Source organism: Chenopodium album, chromosome 12 (assembly GCF_948465745.1).
Source record: "Chenopodium album chromosome 12, dcCheAlbu1.1, whole genome shotgun sequence".
Classification (NCBI taxonomy): domain Eukaryota; kingdom Viridiplantae; phylum Streptophyta; class Magnoliopsida; order Caryophyllales; family Amaranthaceae; genus Chenopodium; species Chenopodium album.
The window spans coordinates 41,487,043-41,501,950 of record NC_137845.1 but is presented as its reverse complement, the minus strand read 5'-3'; the positions used below and the strand labels follow the sequence as shown (position 1 = coordinate 41,501,950).

The window sequence follows — 14,908 nt, the reverse complement described above, 5'->3', positions numbered from 1 at the left end:
AAAAAATATATCAAGTGGGGTCTTGTTAGATTCGTAATAGTGTATATTTTATTAATATGTGATTTTCAGAATTTTTTTTCATTACGAAATTAAAGATATTTAGCGATAAAAAACTGCACATAAAACGATCATCTGATCTAAACTTATTTTTTTTGATCTGAACTTATTTTTTCTGATTTGATCTGATCCGAACTTATTTTTTCTAAAATAAGTAAAAATAAGGTGAATTAAACAAGGCCTTAGTATTTGATTCTCAAAATTACAGCCTCTAACTCCCAGCTAGCAGTAAATTGTACAGTAATCCGTAAAAATGACTCCATAACCGTCATCAAACCGTCGACACATTTCAATTCACCAGAAATAAACCTCTCACTCTCAGTTTCCAGATCTCATCAATGGCGTCCACAACCACCACCACCACCACCACCCCATCAACACCCACCACCTCCTCAACACAACCACAACAATTCTCCATAAAATTCGGCACCCTAGAAGCCCTCTCCCAACTCCGCTCCCTCACCGACGTCGGCACAATGACTCGTCTCCTCCACGAATGCATCGCCTACCAACGCTCCCTCGACGTCAACCTCGAATCCCTCCTTTCTCAACGCTCTTCTCTCGACACCCATCTCTCTTCTCTCCTCAAATCCTCTCAAGTCCTCTCCATCGTCCGATCTGACGCCGACCATATCCTCTCCTCCGTCCGATCAACTTCTGTTCTCGCCGACAATGTCTCTGCTAAAGTCCGTGAACTTGACCTCGCTCAATCCCGCGTTTCATCTACCCTTTTGCGACTTGATGCCATTTCTCAGAAATCTGCTTGCATTGATTCGGTTAAAGCTTCGCTTGAGTCTGATGATTATGAATCGGCTGCTGAACATGTTAAGAAGTTTCTGGAAATTGATTTGAAGTTTCGGGATTCTTCTGGGTCGTCTCAGAAGGAGGAATTGCTTGCTTATAAGAAACAGTTGGAGGGTATTGTTAAGAAGAAGCTTCTTGCTGCTGTTGATCAAAGGGATCATCCTTCTGTTGTCAGATTTATTCGCCTTTATCCCCTTCTCGGAATCGAAGAAGAGGGGTTGCAGGTAATTTTTGAGATTTTGAGTTTTGATCATGTTGCAATTATGGTTGTGGTTCATGTGTAATGGGTAGAATTGGGTTGTTTTCATTGTATATGAAATTGGGTTGTTGTTTTAGTATTGTAATCGCGGTGCTTGGTATGGTTGTGTTTCATGTGTAATGGGTGGAATTGGATTGTTTTCATTGTATATGAAATTGGGTTGTTGTTTTAGTATTGAAATCGTGGTGCTTGGTATCATATTTTTTGATTTAGGCAAAATGTAGGTATTCTTTATGTGAGGAAATGCAGGAATGTGTGAGTAGATGAGTAAGGATTTGGATTTTTTTATTTGTCTTTTTGAGTGTTGCATAAGGTTTTAGTATTTATTTAGCTACAAATATGGTTTTTGTTTCATGATTAATGTGTAAGTTTGGATTGTTTTCAATTTATATGAGATTGGGTTATTTAAGTAGTGGAATTTAAGCACTGTATATGTTGATTTGGGCATAATGTAGGTAATTTTTATGTGGGAAATGTAGGTTATAATAACTATTAATGTTGGAAAAGTTTTGGCGTGTGAGTGAATGTGTATGAATTTGAATGATTTTGCTGTTGTGTGTTGCAGGTATATGTGAATTACTTGAAGAAGGTAGTGTCTATGAGGTCTAGGATGGAGTTTGATCAATTGGTGGAGTTGATGGAGAATAGCTATACGAATAGTAGTAGCCAGGTTAATTTTGTAGCTTGCTTGACTAATTTGTTTACGGATATTGTGTTGGCTATAGAGGAAAATGATGAGGTTTTGCGGATATTGTGTGGGGAAGATGGAATAGTCTACGCCATCTGTGAGCTGCAAGAAGAGTGTGATTCAAGGGGTTTCTTGATTTTAAAGAAGTATATGGAGTATAGAAAACTGATGAAATTGACCAGAGATATTAACTCTTATAGCGAGAATCTACTCTCAGTTGGGAGTGTGGAGGGTCCTGATCCAAGGGAGGTGGAGCTCTATTTGGAGGAGATTTTGTCCCTCACCCGATTAGGTGAGGATTACATTGTGTATATGGTGTCAAAGATCAAAGGGCTTAGTTCGATTGATCCAGAGCTTGGCCCACGAGCTACCAGGGCTTTTAGAAATGGGAAATTTAGTACAGGTCTTCATGAGGTAACTGAGTATTATGTCGTCTTGGAGGAATTCTTCATGGTGGAGAATGTAAAAAAGGCTATCAAGATCGATGAGCATGTGTCCGACAGCTTGACAACGTCCATGGTGGATGATGTTTTTTATGTCTTGCAAAGTTGTTGTCGAAGGGCAATATCCACTTCCAAAAGTGAGTCTGTGGTTTCTGTTTTGAATGGGGCTGCCAACTTGTTGAGTAATGAGTATCTTGAAGCTTTGCAGCAGAAGATGAGGGAGCCAAATCTAGGTGCAAAGTTGTTTTTGGGAGGTGTTGGTGTTCAGAAGACTGGAACAGAAATTGCCACAGCTTTGAATAATATAGACGTCAGTTGCGAATATATCCTCAAACTGCGCCATGAGATTGAGGAGCAATGTACAGAGGTAAATTTCAGATTTTTTTTTTTTAATTATATTAGTTTAATGCCCAATGAAAATATACCTATTTTCATGATATGTTTGTTGCTTGCATACAGTATATGTCTGAAGTTTAAACTGATGTGCTGTATGCTTCATTTTAGTATCTTGACTATTTTCCAGGAACTTGTTGACTAGGTTTTAGTGCTGCATGATAGATTGAGCTCATTTTATATTCTCACGTAACTTTACATGTGATTTTGGATGATAAAACTTTAAATGTTTATTGGAACTCACTCTTCTTTTTTAAACTTTCTTATGTTGACCCTCTCCCAAAAAGAAAGACCTTATATATGTTGAAACTTAATTCTTTTTATCTTTTTTGCAACGGACTGCGTGGTTGAACAAATCTATACTAATATTTAATAACAGGAACTTTTGCAAACAATATAAGCCGTCACGTGTCCCTTACTTATTGGTACACTTTTATTTTAATTTTTTTTCCTTTAATTTTTTTATTCCTTCATTTATTGTATGTCATTTCACTAAAGAGTCACTTTTATTTTGTAATTATCTTCTACAACTAATGAAGTTAGTTTCTTTTAAAAATAATTGTTCACTTGCGTCTCTTGGTTGGTTCTATCAACTTCTTATATAGAGTAGAAGATAGTTAATTCTTATTAAGTATATCTTCATGTATCTTTTTTACGTGAAAAAATGAAAATATGAAACAACATCATTACTAATCTTTCATTATTTTACTACTTTATACCATTTTTGTATTCATAAATATTTTAGTTTAATTCCAACTGAAGAGAATTCTCAATGTACAATTGAATCCGTACTAATAAACATTTTAGCAAAAAATTTAACCCGTGCATATCACGGGCTAAATACTAGTTAACTAACAAGATCAAGCACAAGAATTGGGAAAGACAGGATGATTGATAGATAACAACTAATGGCTTTAAGATACAAACTAATGGCTTTACCGCTTTAGGCCATGACTCTCCAATGTTCCAAAACAAATTTCTGAATGCCTTCTCTCTCCTAAGCTTCTCCTATTCACATTACTTACCTTATTACATGATGTGGCATATAGCCTTAATTACTACATTAATTAACTTTGTCTTCATCCCAAGAGCACAATAAGTAAGCTAATAAGCCAAAACAGCTGCTTGCAGCTTTTATGAATTGTTGCATGTTGTAGTTGTGGGTTGTGAGCATTCCCTGTCTCTGTTGCCTCCTACTGTGCGTGTAGACAATGGGTGGTGGGGTTGATTCATTGCACTTTATTATCATTATAATTGCATTTTTATGTATGTATCATTGATTATTCACAGTTGGTCAAGTTTCTTAAGGATATTGTTTTTGTAGGACATTAAAATTAGAGGAAGATTGAAGTTTATCATATTCTCTAATGATTTTTAAGAGTCAATAACTGTACAATGTCAGTCTCCATACATCTCGATCAGATAAGAATCAATAAAAAAAAAAAGGAATCGGAATTGATCAATACATTTCTTTCTTTTCTCGAAATAAATGAAAGATAAATCATGGATCAACTAAGCCCTCTCAGGAACTCGTTTAGAATAAGAACGAGGAATCTCATGCTTTTGACAGAAGGAGTTAGCTCAGGATTGCCCATTTTTATTGATTCCAGGGTTTCTCTGAATTTGAAAGTTTTCACTTAGTAGGTCTCCATACTAAGGCTCAAGCCAATTAAGTCTGTAGCGTCTACTGATTTCACCATATCCCCCCCCCCCCCCCCCCCTCCCTTTTCTTTTTAAGATTAGGATCTCCGTGTGATGTCCTTCCCACTGAGATTAGTAGTGTTTCTTTCTGGGATATTAATCGGTATTTCTGATGTGTTACTCAAGTGAGACCTTAGTCATTTCAAGTTATGTTTGCAAGACTTGCTTACTTAGTCATCTTTACACACAATTTACTTTAGATGTATGTCTTTCCTGTCAAAAGATTGATTATGAGTTCCTATATTGAGGAGCCTTTGTCAATTTTAATAGGTATTTCCGGCACCAGCTGATCGAGAGAAAATAAAATCTTGTCTGTCCATGTTGGGAGAGACGAACAATATTTTCAAGCAGGCATTAAATGCTGGCATGGATCAACTTGTTGGAAGTATTACTCCTCGAATACGCCCAATTGTGGACAATGTGGGAACCATTAGTTATGAGTTATCAGAGGCTGAATATGCAGATAATGAGGTGAATGATCCATGGGTCCAGAGGCTTCTTCATGCTGTTGAAACTAATGCAGCGTGGCTTCAGCCTGTAATGACCGCCAACAACTATGATACCTTTGTCCATCTCATCATAGATTTTATCACCAAGAGGCTTGAACTCATAATGATGCAGAAAAGGTTCAGTCAACTTGGAGGTTTACAGCTTGACAGAGATACTAGGACTTTGGTAAGCCATTTCTCAAGCATGACTCAAAGAACCGTGAGAGATAAATTTGCTCGACTTACCCAGATGGCCACCATTTTGAACTTGGAAAAGGTGTCTGAGATTTTGGATTTCTGGGGTGAGAATTCAGGGCCAATGACTTGGAGACTAACTCCTGCAGACGTGAGGAGAGTGCTGGGTCTGAGGGTTGATTTTAAGCCTGAAGCAATTGCTGCTTTGAAGCTGTAATTTTTTGTAGGTTTCTTACTTGTTTACTCTGTTTCATATCTTCTTCTTATCTTTTGTTAATCTTTTTTCCCATTTTTCCTATATACGTGAATGAGTGTCTTTTGCGGCAAAGAATGTACAAACTCTCAAGCTGTACCATTTACAGAGTTTTTACCTTGATTCAATAGAAGTTCTTTCATACGCATTTGTGTTGTACTTCAGACATTCTCTGTGCTAACCTAACGAGGCTCTTCATCTTGGTCATGCTGTGAAGTGACATTTTATTACGTATTACTTACCGAGGTTATTGAAGTTTTCACTTGATAAAACAGTTATTTCTAGTTCATTCTGATTGTTCTTCAGATAATCCTTTTTTGGCCCCACATCTTGTGCAGCCCTTGTATTATTATCTATTTTTATTCTACATGTTTTGTTATGTAGCTAATCAATGCATGTTTGTGTGTGATTACATTTACTTCCAGGTAATATTAACCTTCTGCTAATTCTTGGCAGCTAGAAACATTATAAAAAAAACGGTAGAAGGGTTATGCATCTTTTTACCCCTCAGAAGTACCACCCTTCTGCTTATTTCCGCTGTCTAATCTTTGTTAAAAACTTTGCTCTAGCTCCTTGGTTAATGTTTATCAGTTTAGTGAGGTAGGTTCTGCAGTTGGAAGAAGGTGAAAGTGCAAAACTATACGTGCCATCACCTAAGATTGTTATAAAAACCTTGCTACTGGTTGGCTTTTTTTCTGTCTGTTATCCTGGTAATAATTTCCTTGTGTATAATTTCAATGTTTACTCAAGCATCTCCTACTAGGATTTTGAGTATATGTGATTGTGAATTGTGTTTTTGAAATTTTAAGATTTTTGCAGGGTAATGGTATGTGGTCATAGTGTTTGAAGATTTATATTGAGTAATAACTTGGATTTTAAGACTTCAGGATGGCTTTTGTTCAGTTGCAGGGTTGATAGTCTTCAAAGATCCTGTGGTTGAGGTCAGTGGCTTTGAACTTGATCTAAATTTCTGCCTTGTTTCATATACTCCTTTTTCAAATAAATAATGACTACACTTGAGCCTAACTTTTTGCCTGGTTTCATATACTCCCTCCGTTTGGATTTACACTTCACTTTTCAAGAAAATAATTGGGAAGAGAGAGAAATGGATAAAGTGGAATATTTGTAATAAAAATAAAACAATAACAAAAAAAACTAGTGGACCCAAAAGTGCAATGATAAACTATGGAAATGAACTTTATTTTTTTTTTTGATACCAATTAGTTTAGTTAGTTAAAGTTTTGGGAGGTGGTATCCAAAATTTGGGAGCAAATCTCGTTTATATCATTGTCTTTTGTGGCTCTCTTTAAATTAAAAAAATAAGTAACATTTTTTTTAGACAAGTAGGAAGCTGTATACATTATTTTGAAATGGAGGTAGTATGAATTTGTGTTCTGATATGTTGAAGAATGCTGCTTTTCGTTAAATGTGTTTTGCATTATGTAATGCTTAGCATTTCAGTTAAGCTGGTGTCTCGCTCATTCATGTGACTGCTGTCTTTGTGCTCGTGTGCTTGTCGTCTTGTTTTCTCTTTTTGTATGCAGTCCCTAAAATCTTCTCCTTCCTAGCTCCCTAAAGTCCATACCCTGCCTATAGATTTTCCGTAGATAGCTGATAGCAAGTAGAAAACTTTGTTACAAACCCTGGTTTTCATATGGAGATAATACATCCATGTGTTGTATTACTGCCCAACTAGCTAGCTAAGCTGGAATAAATAAGAGCTGGCATACTATAGTCTCCTACTCATAAAATAAAAATGCGGTCGCGGTATCGGTATTGGTGCGGCCATCACGGACTAGGTAACGGCCGTCGCGGCAAAATTTTAGTTTTAGAATATTTTAAGGGTGTTTGTAACCAAATTGAAGCCCAAAATATGTATATTTGCATTTTTTTTTTTTTGGACATAAGCTTAAGCAAGTATAGTATATTTGTAATTAATATGAATTATGATTGTAATTTTAAGTAAATTTGTAATTCATATATTTAAAGCAATTTTTTTAATTATTTTTACTCCCTCCGTTACATATTATTTGCAACAATTACTATAAATAACTAGTACAACATTACTCGCAACAAATCCAAATCTTTCCTTTTTTTAGTAAATTTTTTTAAAATGAAATTACAAAAACACCCTTATATAAAACTTTATAACCTCAATTATATACTTTAACATAATTAATTAAAACTAATTTAATCTAATAAAATTCATCTTATCTTTCTGAAATCATCTTCTCCATAATCTTTCTCTCTTTCTTCTTCATCTTCTTCCTCATCCCGATTATTTTTCTCTCTTCTCCTCCAACCCCATTCTCATAAATTGTTGAAGAAGACCACCCTTTTTGTGGGTTTTCCAGATCTGATGATTTTCGTCGGTTTTGATTTTGGATTCGTGTTTGGGTTTTTGTGGGATCGGGTTTTGGGTTCGTGGGTTATGGATTTTGAGGTTATGAGTTCGAGTTCAAGTTGGGTTTTGGGGTTCGTCGGTTCGTCGGTTGTGGGTTTTGGGGTTTGAATTCGTAGGTTCGTGGTTATGGTGGTACGGTGAATTCGTGGGTTTGACTGTATGGTGGGTTTGATTGTGGTGCTGCTAGGTGGTGGTGGTGGTATGGTATTGGGTGGTTTCGTGGTGTTGGGTGGTGGTGCTGCTAGGTGGTGATGGTACGATGCTAGGTGGTTTTGGTTGGGTGGTGGTGCTGCTAGGTGGTAGTAGTACGGTGCTGGGTGGTTTTGGTTGTGTTTGATTTTGGTTTAATTATTATTATTATTTTTTTTTTTTTTTTTTGGTTGGATTAATACAAAGCACATGCCCTTATTTTCAATAATTACAGTTAAGAACTTTTGCCTAGGAATCCGCAATCCCATTAATTTGTTGCGACTTGCGAGTAACATGTAACGGAGGGAATATATCGATAAATGTATTTATAAATTTGGTATTGTTATGAAATATTTGTGGATGCCCATTATATTCCTGTATTTTCTAGAATATTCTAGATCTAGGGTTTAGTGTTCTCTAAGAAACGCCTAACTATTGTACATGTTTATATATTCCTTACTCAATGGAATTATTGACTAATTGATTCTCTCCCCAATTTCTCTCTCGTTCTCTTTATTTCACAACACGTTATCAGCACCATAACTCTACATTGTTTTTAATATATAGCAATCAAAGCTGATCTCAAACGACAATCAAAGGTATGTCTATACTTTGTTATTATCAAATTATTAGATAAATAATTTTACACACTTTTACGAATCTGCATGTAAATATTTGTACTGTTGGATATATTCTAATTCATAATTTTGATGAAGTTTATTTTTGATATGGAGTATTCTGGTTATTATTATATCACTGTTGTACCTTTGATATATATATTGATCTATCAATTATGTATTGTGCTCATATTAAATAAATAAAAAAAATTACTCTTTTCGATTGTCCTCTAATGATGATTGTTTGTTTTATTAATTTGGTTATATGCTTGCATACTTTATGCCTTTATATATGAAAGGAATATTACTTATATATATATTGCTTCTTGGATTAATATAGTACTTCCTATTAGCATTAGGTAATATATCATGTTAAATTGCTTTGTAAAACACCCATGAGAAATCAACAACTGTTACGATATTTGATTAATATGTGTCTCATGCATATATTTGATGGATTTCCGCCGGGCAAATTAATTATTGAGTAAAATTTCTGAGAAGAAAAGCTGCAGCAAATTAATGTTGTGTAGTTGAAAGTGGGTTTTGAGTTCAAGATACCTCAGCTCGTTACTTTCGTAGGATGATTGATTTGTATCCATTTTAGTTTCCAAATCCCTTGTGATGTGCAACTATCTATACTTAGTATTTAAAAAAGCAAACCAAAAAAAACATGTGTCATCATTCTATTACACTTCCTTATCTTCTTCTTCAACTCAACGTGCCACATGTCGTTTTACATTTTTTATTTTTGATTATACAATTTTTCTTAACTCTTTCATTAAACACTTCATCTTCATCTCCCCTCTTTAATTCAACCTTTTTAATTTCTCTCTTTGATTTTAGTCCCTCCATCTTCTTTCTATTAAGTCTCATTTCAATTAATGTCCCACAATTTTTATTTCTTTAATTATATTTTCATTTACATATTACACTCATAATTAGTTATTGGTATTTTCTCAATCATCTCTCAATGCAAATTTCTATGAACAAGCCGTGCATTGCACGGGCCAGAAGGCTAGTTTAGATTAATATGGGGTCAACAATGTTTATTATCGCTTTTTGGGCTACCAGTCAAAGACTAATACATTATATATATATATATTTCATTTTTGATAAATTGATTATTTAGTTGATTAAACAAATTAACATCATGTGAACTGTGAAGCTCTTATAATAACGTGTCGGCTAGCATTTGGGATTAATTGCCTTAAGAATTGAATATCGGCCACAAGTCGAAAAGATCGATCTTCAAATCAAAGTTTTGATCCAACATACCCGAAAGCCCATAAAATCCCAATGCACTCTAATTTAGGAAAGTCTTCCTCAATAGCTACATTATTTCATTACACTCTAACTCACTTAATATGCCGATGTGTTTAATTTTATATCATTTTTATTTTGATAATGTAATGTATTGCAATGCGGGGGTTGGTTAGTCATACTAACTAATGAGTTAATAAGACTCACTAATTAAGGAGTTTTCTATGGGAGCTTATTCTCTTATAGTCTTTTCTTAGTTACTTGTTATTACATGTTTATTATCTCTACTAACACTTGTGTCCATTGATAAAGTATGTTTGATTATGTACCTTATTATTTGTCTTGGTTGATTATGGATTGTTTGTTTAGTTTGAATGATTCAAGTTGTTAAACTTCCACCCTGATCTTTAGACCTAGACAATGTAATTGTTGATCATGGATAATATGCCAAGTTAATATTTTCTAGATGATACTAGTTATTTCTCTGTGCCTCTAAGAAGAACCAAAAGGTATGGTATGGCAAGAGACTAATTTAATCGGAAAGGTAGTACCAAGTCTAATATGTATGCACTAGTATACTACTTTATGTGGTATATATGAATGAGAATTTAGATTTCATATCTTGAAATTTTTATGAATGTTCTGTGAATATTTGTTATATTGAATTAGAAGATCTATTTGAGCAATTTAGCGTGTCATAAGCTTTCACCCATGAAGTTAGTTGCCATTTCCCGAAACCACGATATTTATTCCCATATGATTTACGCACGTGATGTGGGGTTTCCAACTATGATGAATTAATTTCTCTAAAGTGTTATACATATGGCATTTGACCTGTAAAATTGTGGGTGATGTATATGCTAAATTATGTGCTATATAAGTTTAATGTATGACCTTAATAAATCTTGTGATTAATATCTCAAGTATAGTTTTTCCGTTAGTATGATATATTAGTAAACTTATTGAACACTATTATAAAACATACTAATTTAACACGATGCAACACGATACAAATGTTGAAACATTGATTTATGTGTGATTGAATTCAATTACATATGATGTTATATGCCAACATAAAGTTGAATTATCGGAATGATGAGTAAAATAATATGAAAATCGGAGAAAAAAAAAATTAGTTTCTAAAGCATGAGAATAAATATACAAAAGATTTGTATAATATTCTATCTGAATACCGAACTCAAGGTGAGAACTGATGATTCATATATTACTTGATTTACTCACTCCCAGAAATGAATAGGAATTTGTGTGATTAATAGGATAACAAGTATGTTTGCATCATAATTTCTTGATTATATAAAATTTTATAAAAATATCTATTTGAGCAAGAAACAATGTTAATTATGAGTTAAAGAAACTAAGTATGACATTATGAGTTTCTTAGTTGAAAAATGTATTCATCATGCCCATACTTTAATTTTGAGAAAATTTAATATAAAGATTCATATAATTAGGCAAGAGGAAAAGAATAACTTTGCTTTGCTTGATACATGCATTGCTAAAAGAATTTATGGATTAAAAGGAGAAAGAGATTTAAAGATTGTTGGATTATTTGTATACCCCCATATGCTAGGATTAGGGGGAGATATTATTTAGATAGTGTTTACTCCATTGTTTTAATGTAATCCTTGCACATGAATAATTAAATATATTGTTATACATATGGCATTTGACCTGTAAAATTGTGGGTGATGTATATGCTAAATTATGTGCTATATAAGTTTAATGTATGACCTTAATAAATCTTGTGATTAATATCTCAAGTATAGTTTTTCCGTTAGTATGATATATTAGTAAACTTATTGAACACTATTATAAAACATACTAATTTAACACGATGCAACACGATACAAATGTTGAAACATTGATTTATGTGTGATTGAATTCAATTACATATGATGTTATATGCCAACATAAAGTTGAATTATCGGAATGATGAGTAAAATAATATGAAAATCGGAGAAAAAAAAAATTAGTTTCTAAAGCATGAGAATAAATATACAAAAGATTTGTATAATATTCTATCTGAATACCGAACTCAAGGTGAGAACTGATGATTCATATATTACTTGATTTACTCACTCCCAGAAATGAATAGGAATTTGTGTGATTAATAGGATAACAAGTATGTTTGCATCATAATTTCTTGATTATATAAAATTTTATAAAAATATCTATTTGAGCAAGAAACAATGTTAATTATGAGTTAAAGAAACTAAGTATGACATTATGAGTTTCTTAGTTGAAAAATGTATTCATCATGCCCATACTTTAATTTTGAGAAAATTTAATATAAAGATTCATATAATTAGGCAAGAGGAAAAGAATAACTTTGCTTTGCTTGATACATGCATTGCTAAAAGAATTTATGGATTAAAAGGAGAAAGAGATTTAAAGATTGTTGGATTATTTGTATACCCCCATATGCTAGGATTAGGGGGAGATATTATTTAGATAGTGTTTACTCCATTGTTTTAATGTAATCCTTGCACATGAATAATTAAATATATTGTTATACATATGGCATTTGACCTGTAAAATTGTGGGTGATGTATATGCTAAATTATGTGCTATATAAGTTTAATGTATGACCTTAATAAATCTTGTGATTAATATCTCAAGTATAGTTTTTCCGTTAGTATGATATATTAGTAAACTTATTGAACACTATTATAAAACATACTAATTTAACACGATGCAACACGATACAAATGTTGAAACATTGATTTATGTGTGATTGAATTCAATTACATATGATGTTATATGCCAACATAAAGTTGAATTATCGGAATGATGAGTAAAATAATATGAAAATCGGAGAAAAAAAAAATTAGTTTCTAAAGCATGAGAATAAATATACAAAAGATTTGTATAATATTCTATCTGAATACCGAACTCAAGGTGAGAACTGATGATTCATATATTACTTGATTTACTCACTCCCAGAAATGAATAGGAATTTGTGTGATTAATAGGATAACAAGTATGTTTGCATCATAATTTCTTGATTATATAAAATTTTATAAAAATATCTATTTGAGCAAGAAACAATGTTAATTATGAGTTAAAGAAACTAAGTATGACATTATGAGTTTCTTAGTTGAAAAATGTATTCATCATGCCCATACTTTAATTTTGAGAAAATTTAATATAAAGATTCATATAATTAGGCAAGAGGAAAAGAATAACTTTGCTTTGCTTGATACATGCATTGCTAAAAGAATTTATGGATTAAAAGGAGAAAGAGATTTAAAGATTGTTGGATTATTTGTATACCCCCATATGCTAGGATTAGGGGGAGATATTATTTAGATAGTGTTTACTCCATTGTTTTAATGTAATCCTTGCACATGAATAATTAAATATATTGACGGTCAGTTTAGTACATACACTAGCCTAAATATCAATTATTATTTAATAGAGGTGGCCACATGATAATCAAATATTTAGAATGATACCATCTTGAAGATGGATATGAATAAATGTCATTACCTATATACTAGCTATAAATGTACATATTAAGTTGATGTCCTAAAAGGACAAGATCAATTGCTATTGAAAATAGCACACCTGAAGTGTGGTAATCAAAAGGGTTACAATGATAAGAATCCTTGGAAGAGGAAAGGAGCAATAATTGAAAATGACAAATTTGAGAAAGAAACACATTTTGATGCATCTCCTGAAGAGATCATTTCTAGTACATTAAAATGTTTTATAGTTATATAAAGTACTCTTGAAGAGTATAAAATGTTGTCCAACAAGATTAGCATGTATCAAGATTACAATCAATGCTCTAGTGGAGTATGAGTATTAGTTAATTGTCTTGCCAATTGTAGAAAGAAACACATTGGTGTACTTATATCACATCATATTCATGGCCATGCATAAAGTATCTCTAATAAGGTGATCACCAATATTGTAAAACTGACCATAATTTAAATACTAAAGGAAAAGTGATTGGATGTGATATTAATAATTAGGCCATCCGGGGTTTAGTAAATTCCCGTTATGAAAACCTGAAGTTTCATTTGATATGAAAGAAATAATGTGCTGACGCTCTCTCATGTTAAATATATGAAATAAATTGAATGACAAGACATAACATTGAGATTGAGCTATATTTGGATTGTGATTTTCAATAGTTTGTGTTAAAAGAAAAGTTAAGAGATAATACATTGGTTTTTCTAAATAATTGACCAGAAGTTCACTAGAATAATTTATATGTTGACAAATATTAGGTGACCAGAAGCTCACCACGTACAAGTTATATGTGGAAATTTTAAGTAACTAGTATCATACTATCATATTTCTAGTGATCCCGAAGGTCACCACCTAGTGAAATTACAAGAAAGTTTATATTTGTATAACAATATTCTTGATTGGGGCTATTGTATGTCAGCACATAAGGAATAGAATAAGAAATTAGCAACTGCATAATTTATTACCCCTATTAATATTGATTTCTAGAAGAGAACAAAATTTCATTATTTTCCAGAAGAGATAGAACTTTGTTGAATATATATGATTATCCTACGAGATGAAATTTGATGCACATGAAATTATATTCTAAGTTGGTAAAGAATTGCCCCAATATTTGAGATATTTTACCAACTTAGGGGGAACAATTGAAGTATGTTGGCAAAATTATAAAACTATAATTAGTTGATCCCTCTAATGATACTTTGTAAGTTACATGCCAACTTTTGTATAAATATATATGTTGCACATCTATGATTTGATTTGTATATCGTTATGACCCATCTAGAGGAATAAAGAGATATATCTTTATTATAGTGATAATGATATTATGTGCATACATTAAGATAGATTTTGCCAATTGTTCTTAAATCACTACACCTGAAGTGTAATTTATATGATCGGTTCCAATATAAATATGCAATATATGACAATATAGTGCAGTTGATACTTTTAAAGTATAATAATAGTATATTAATACCATAGTGTGAGAAATACCCTTGATAGGTGGTATAGATATATGAATTATTATAATAGATGACCTATTATGTAGAAATGTTATGATGGTACCAACAATGAGAAATGTATTCAGATATCATTATAAAATAGCATGCGAAATGTACATTAAAGTAATTTTATGATACCGGTACACAATGGAACCGA

At 32.5% G+C, this 14,908-nt stretch overlaps 1 protein-coding gene across 1 annotated transcript; it reads left to right on the top strand.

Moving 5' to 3' along the window:
* The first annotated feature begins 319 nt into the window (after nt 1–319).
* On the top strand, nt 320–5,424 carry LOC145572398 (conserved oligomeric Golgi complex subunit 4-like). The gene is made up of 3 exons (XM_081631375.1): nt 320–1,085; nt 1,686–2,618; nt 4,616–5,424. Exons 1-3 carry the CDS (start codon nt 396–398, stop codon nt 5,243–5,245), a joined length of 2,253 nt encoding a protein of 750 aa, XP_081487501.1. The 5' UTR covers nt 320–395; the 3' UTR covers nt 5,246–5,424.
* The last annotated feature ends 9,484 nt before the right edge of the window (nt 5,425–14,908 follow it).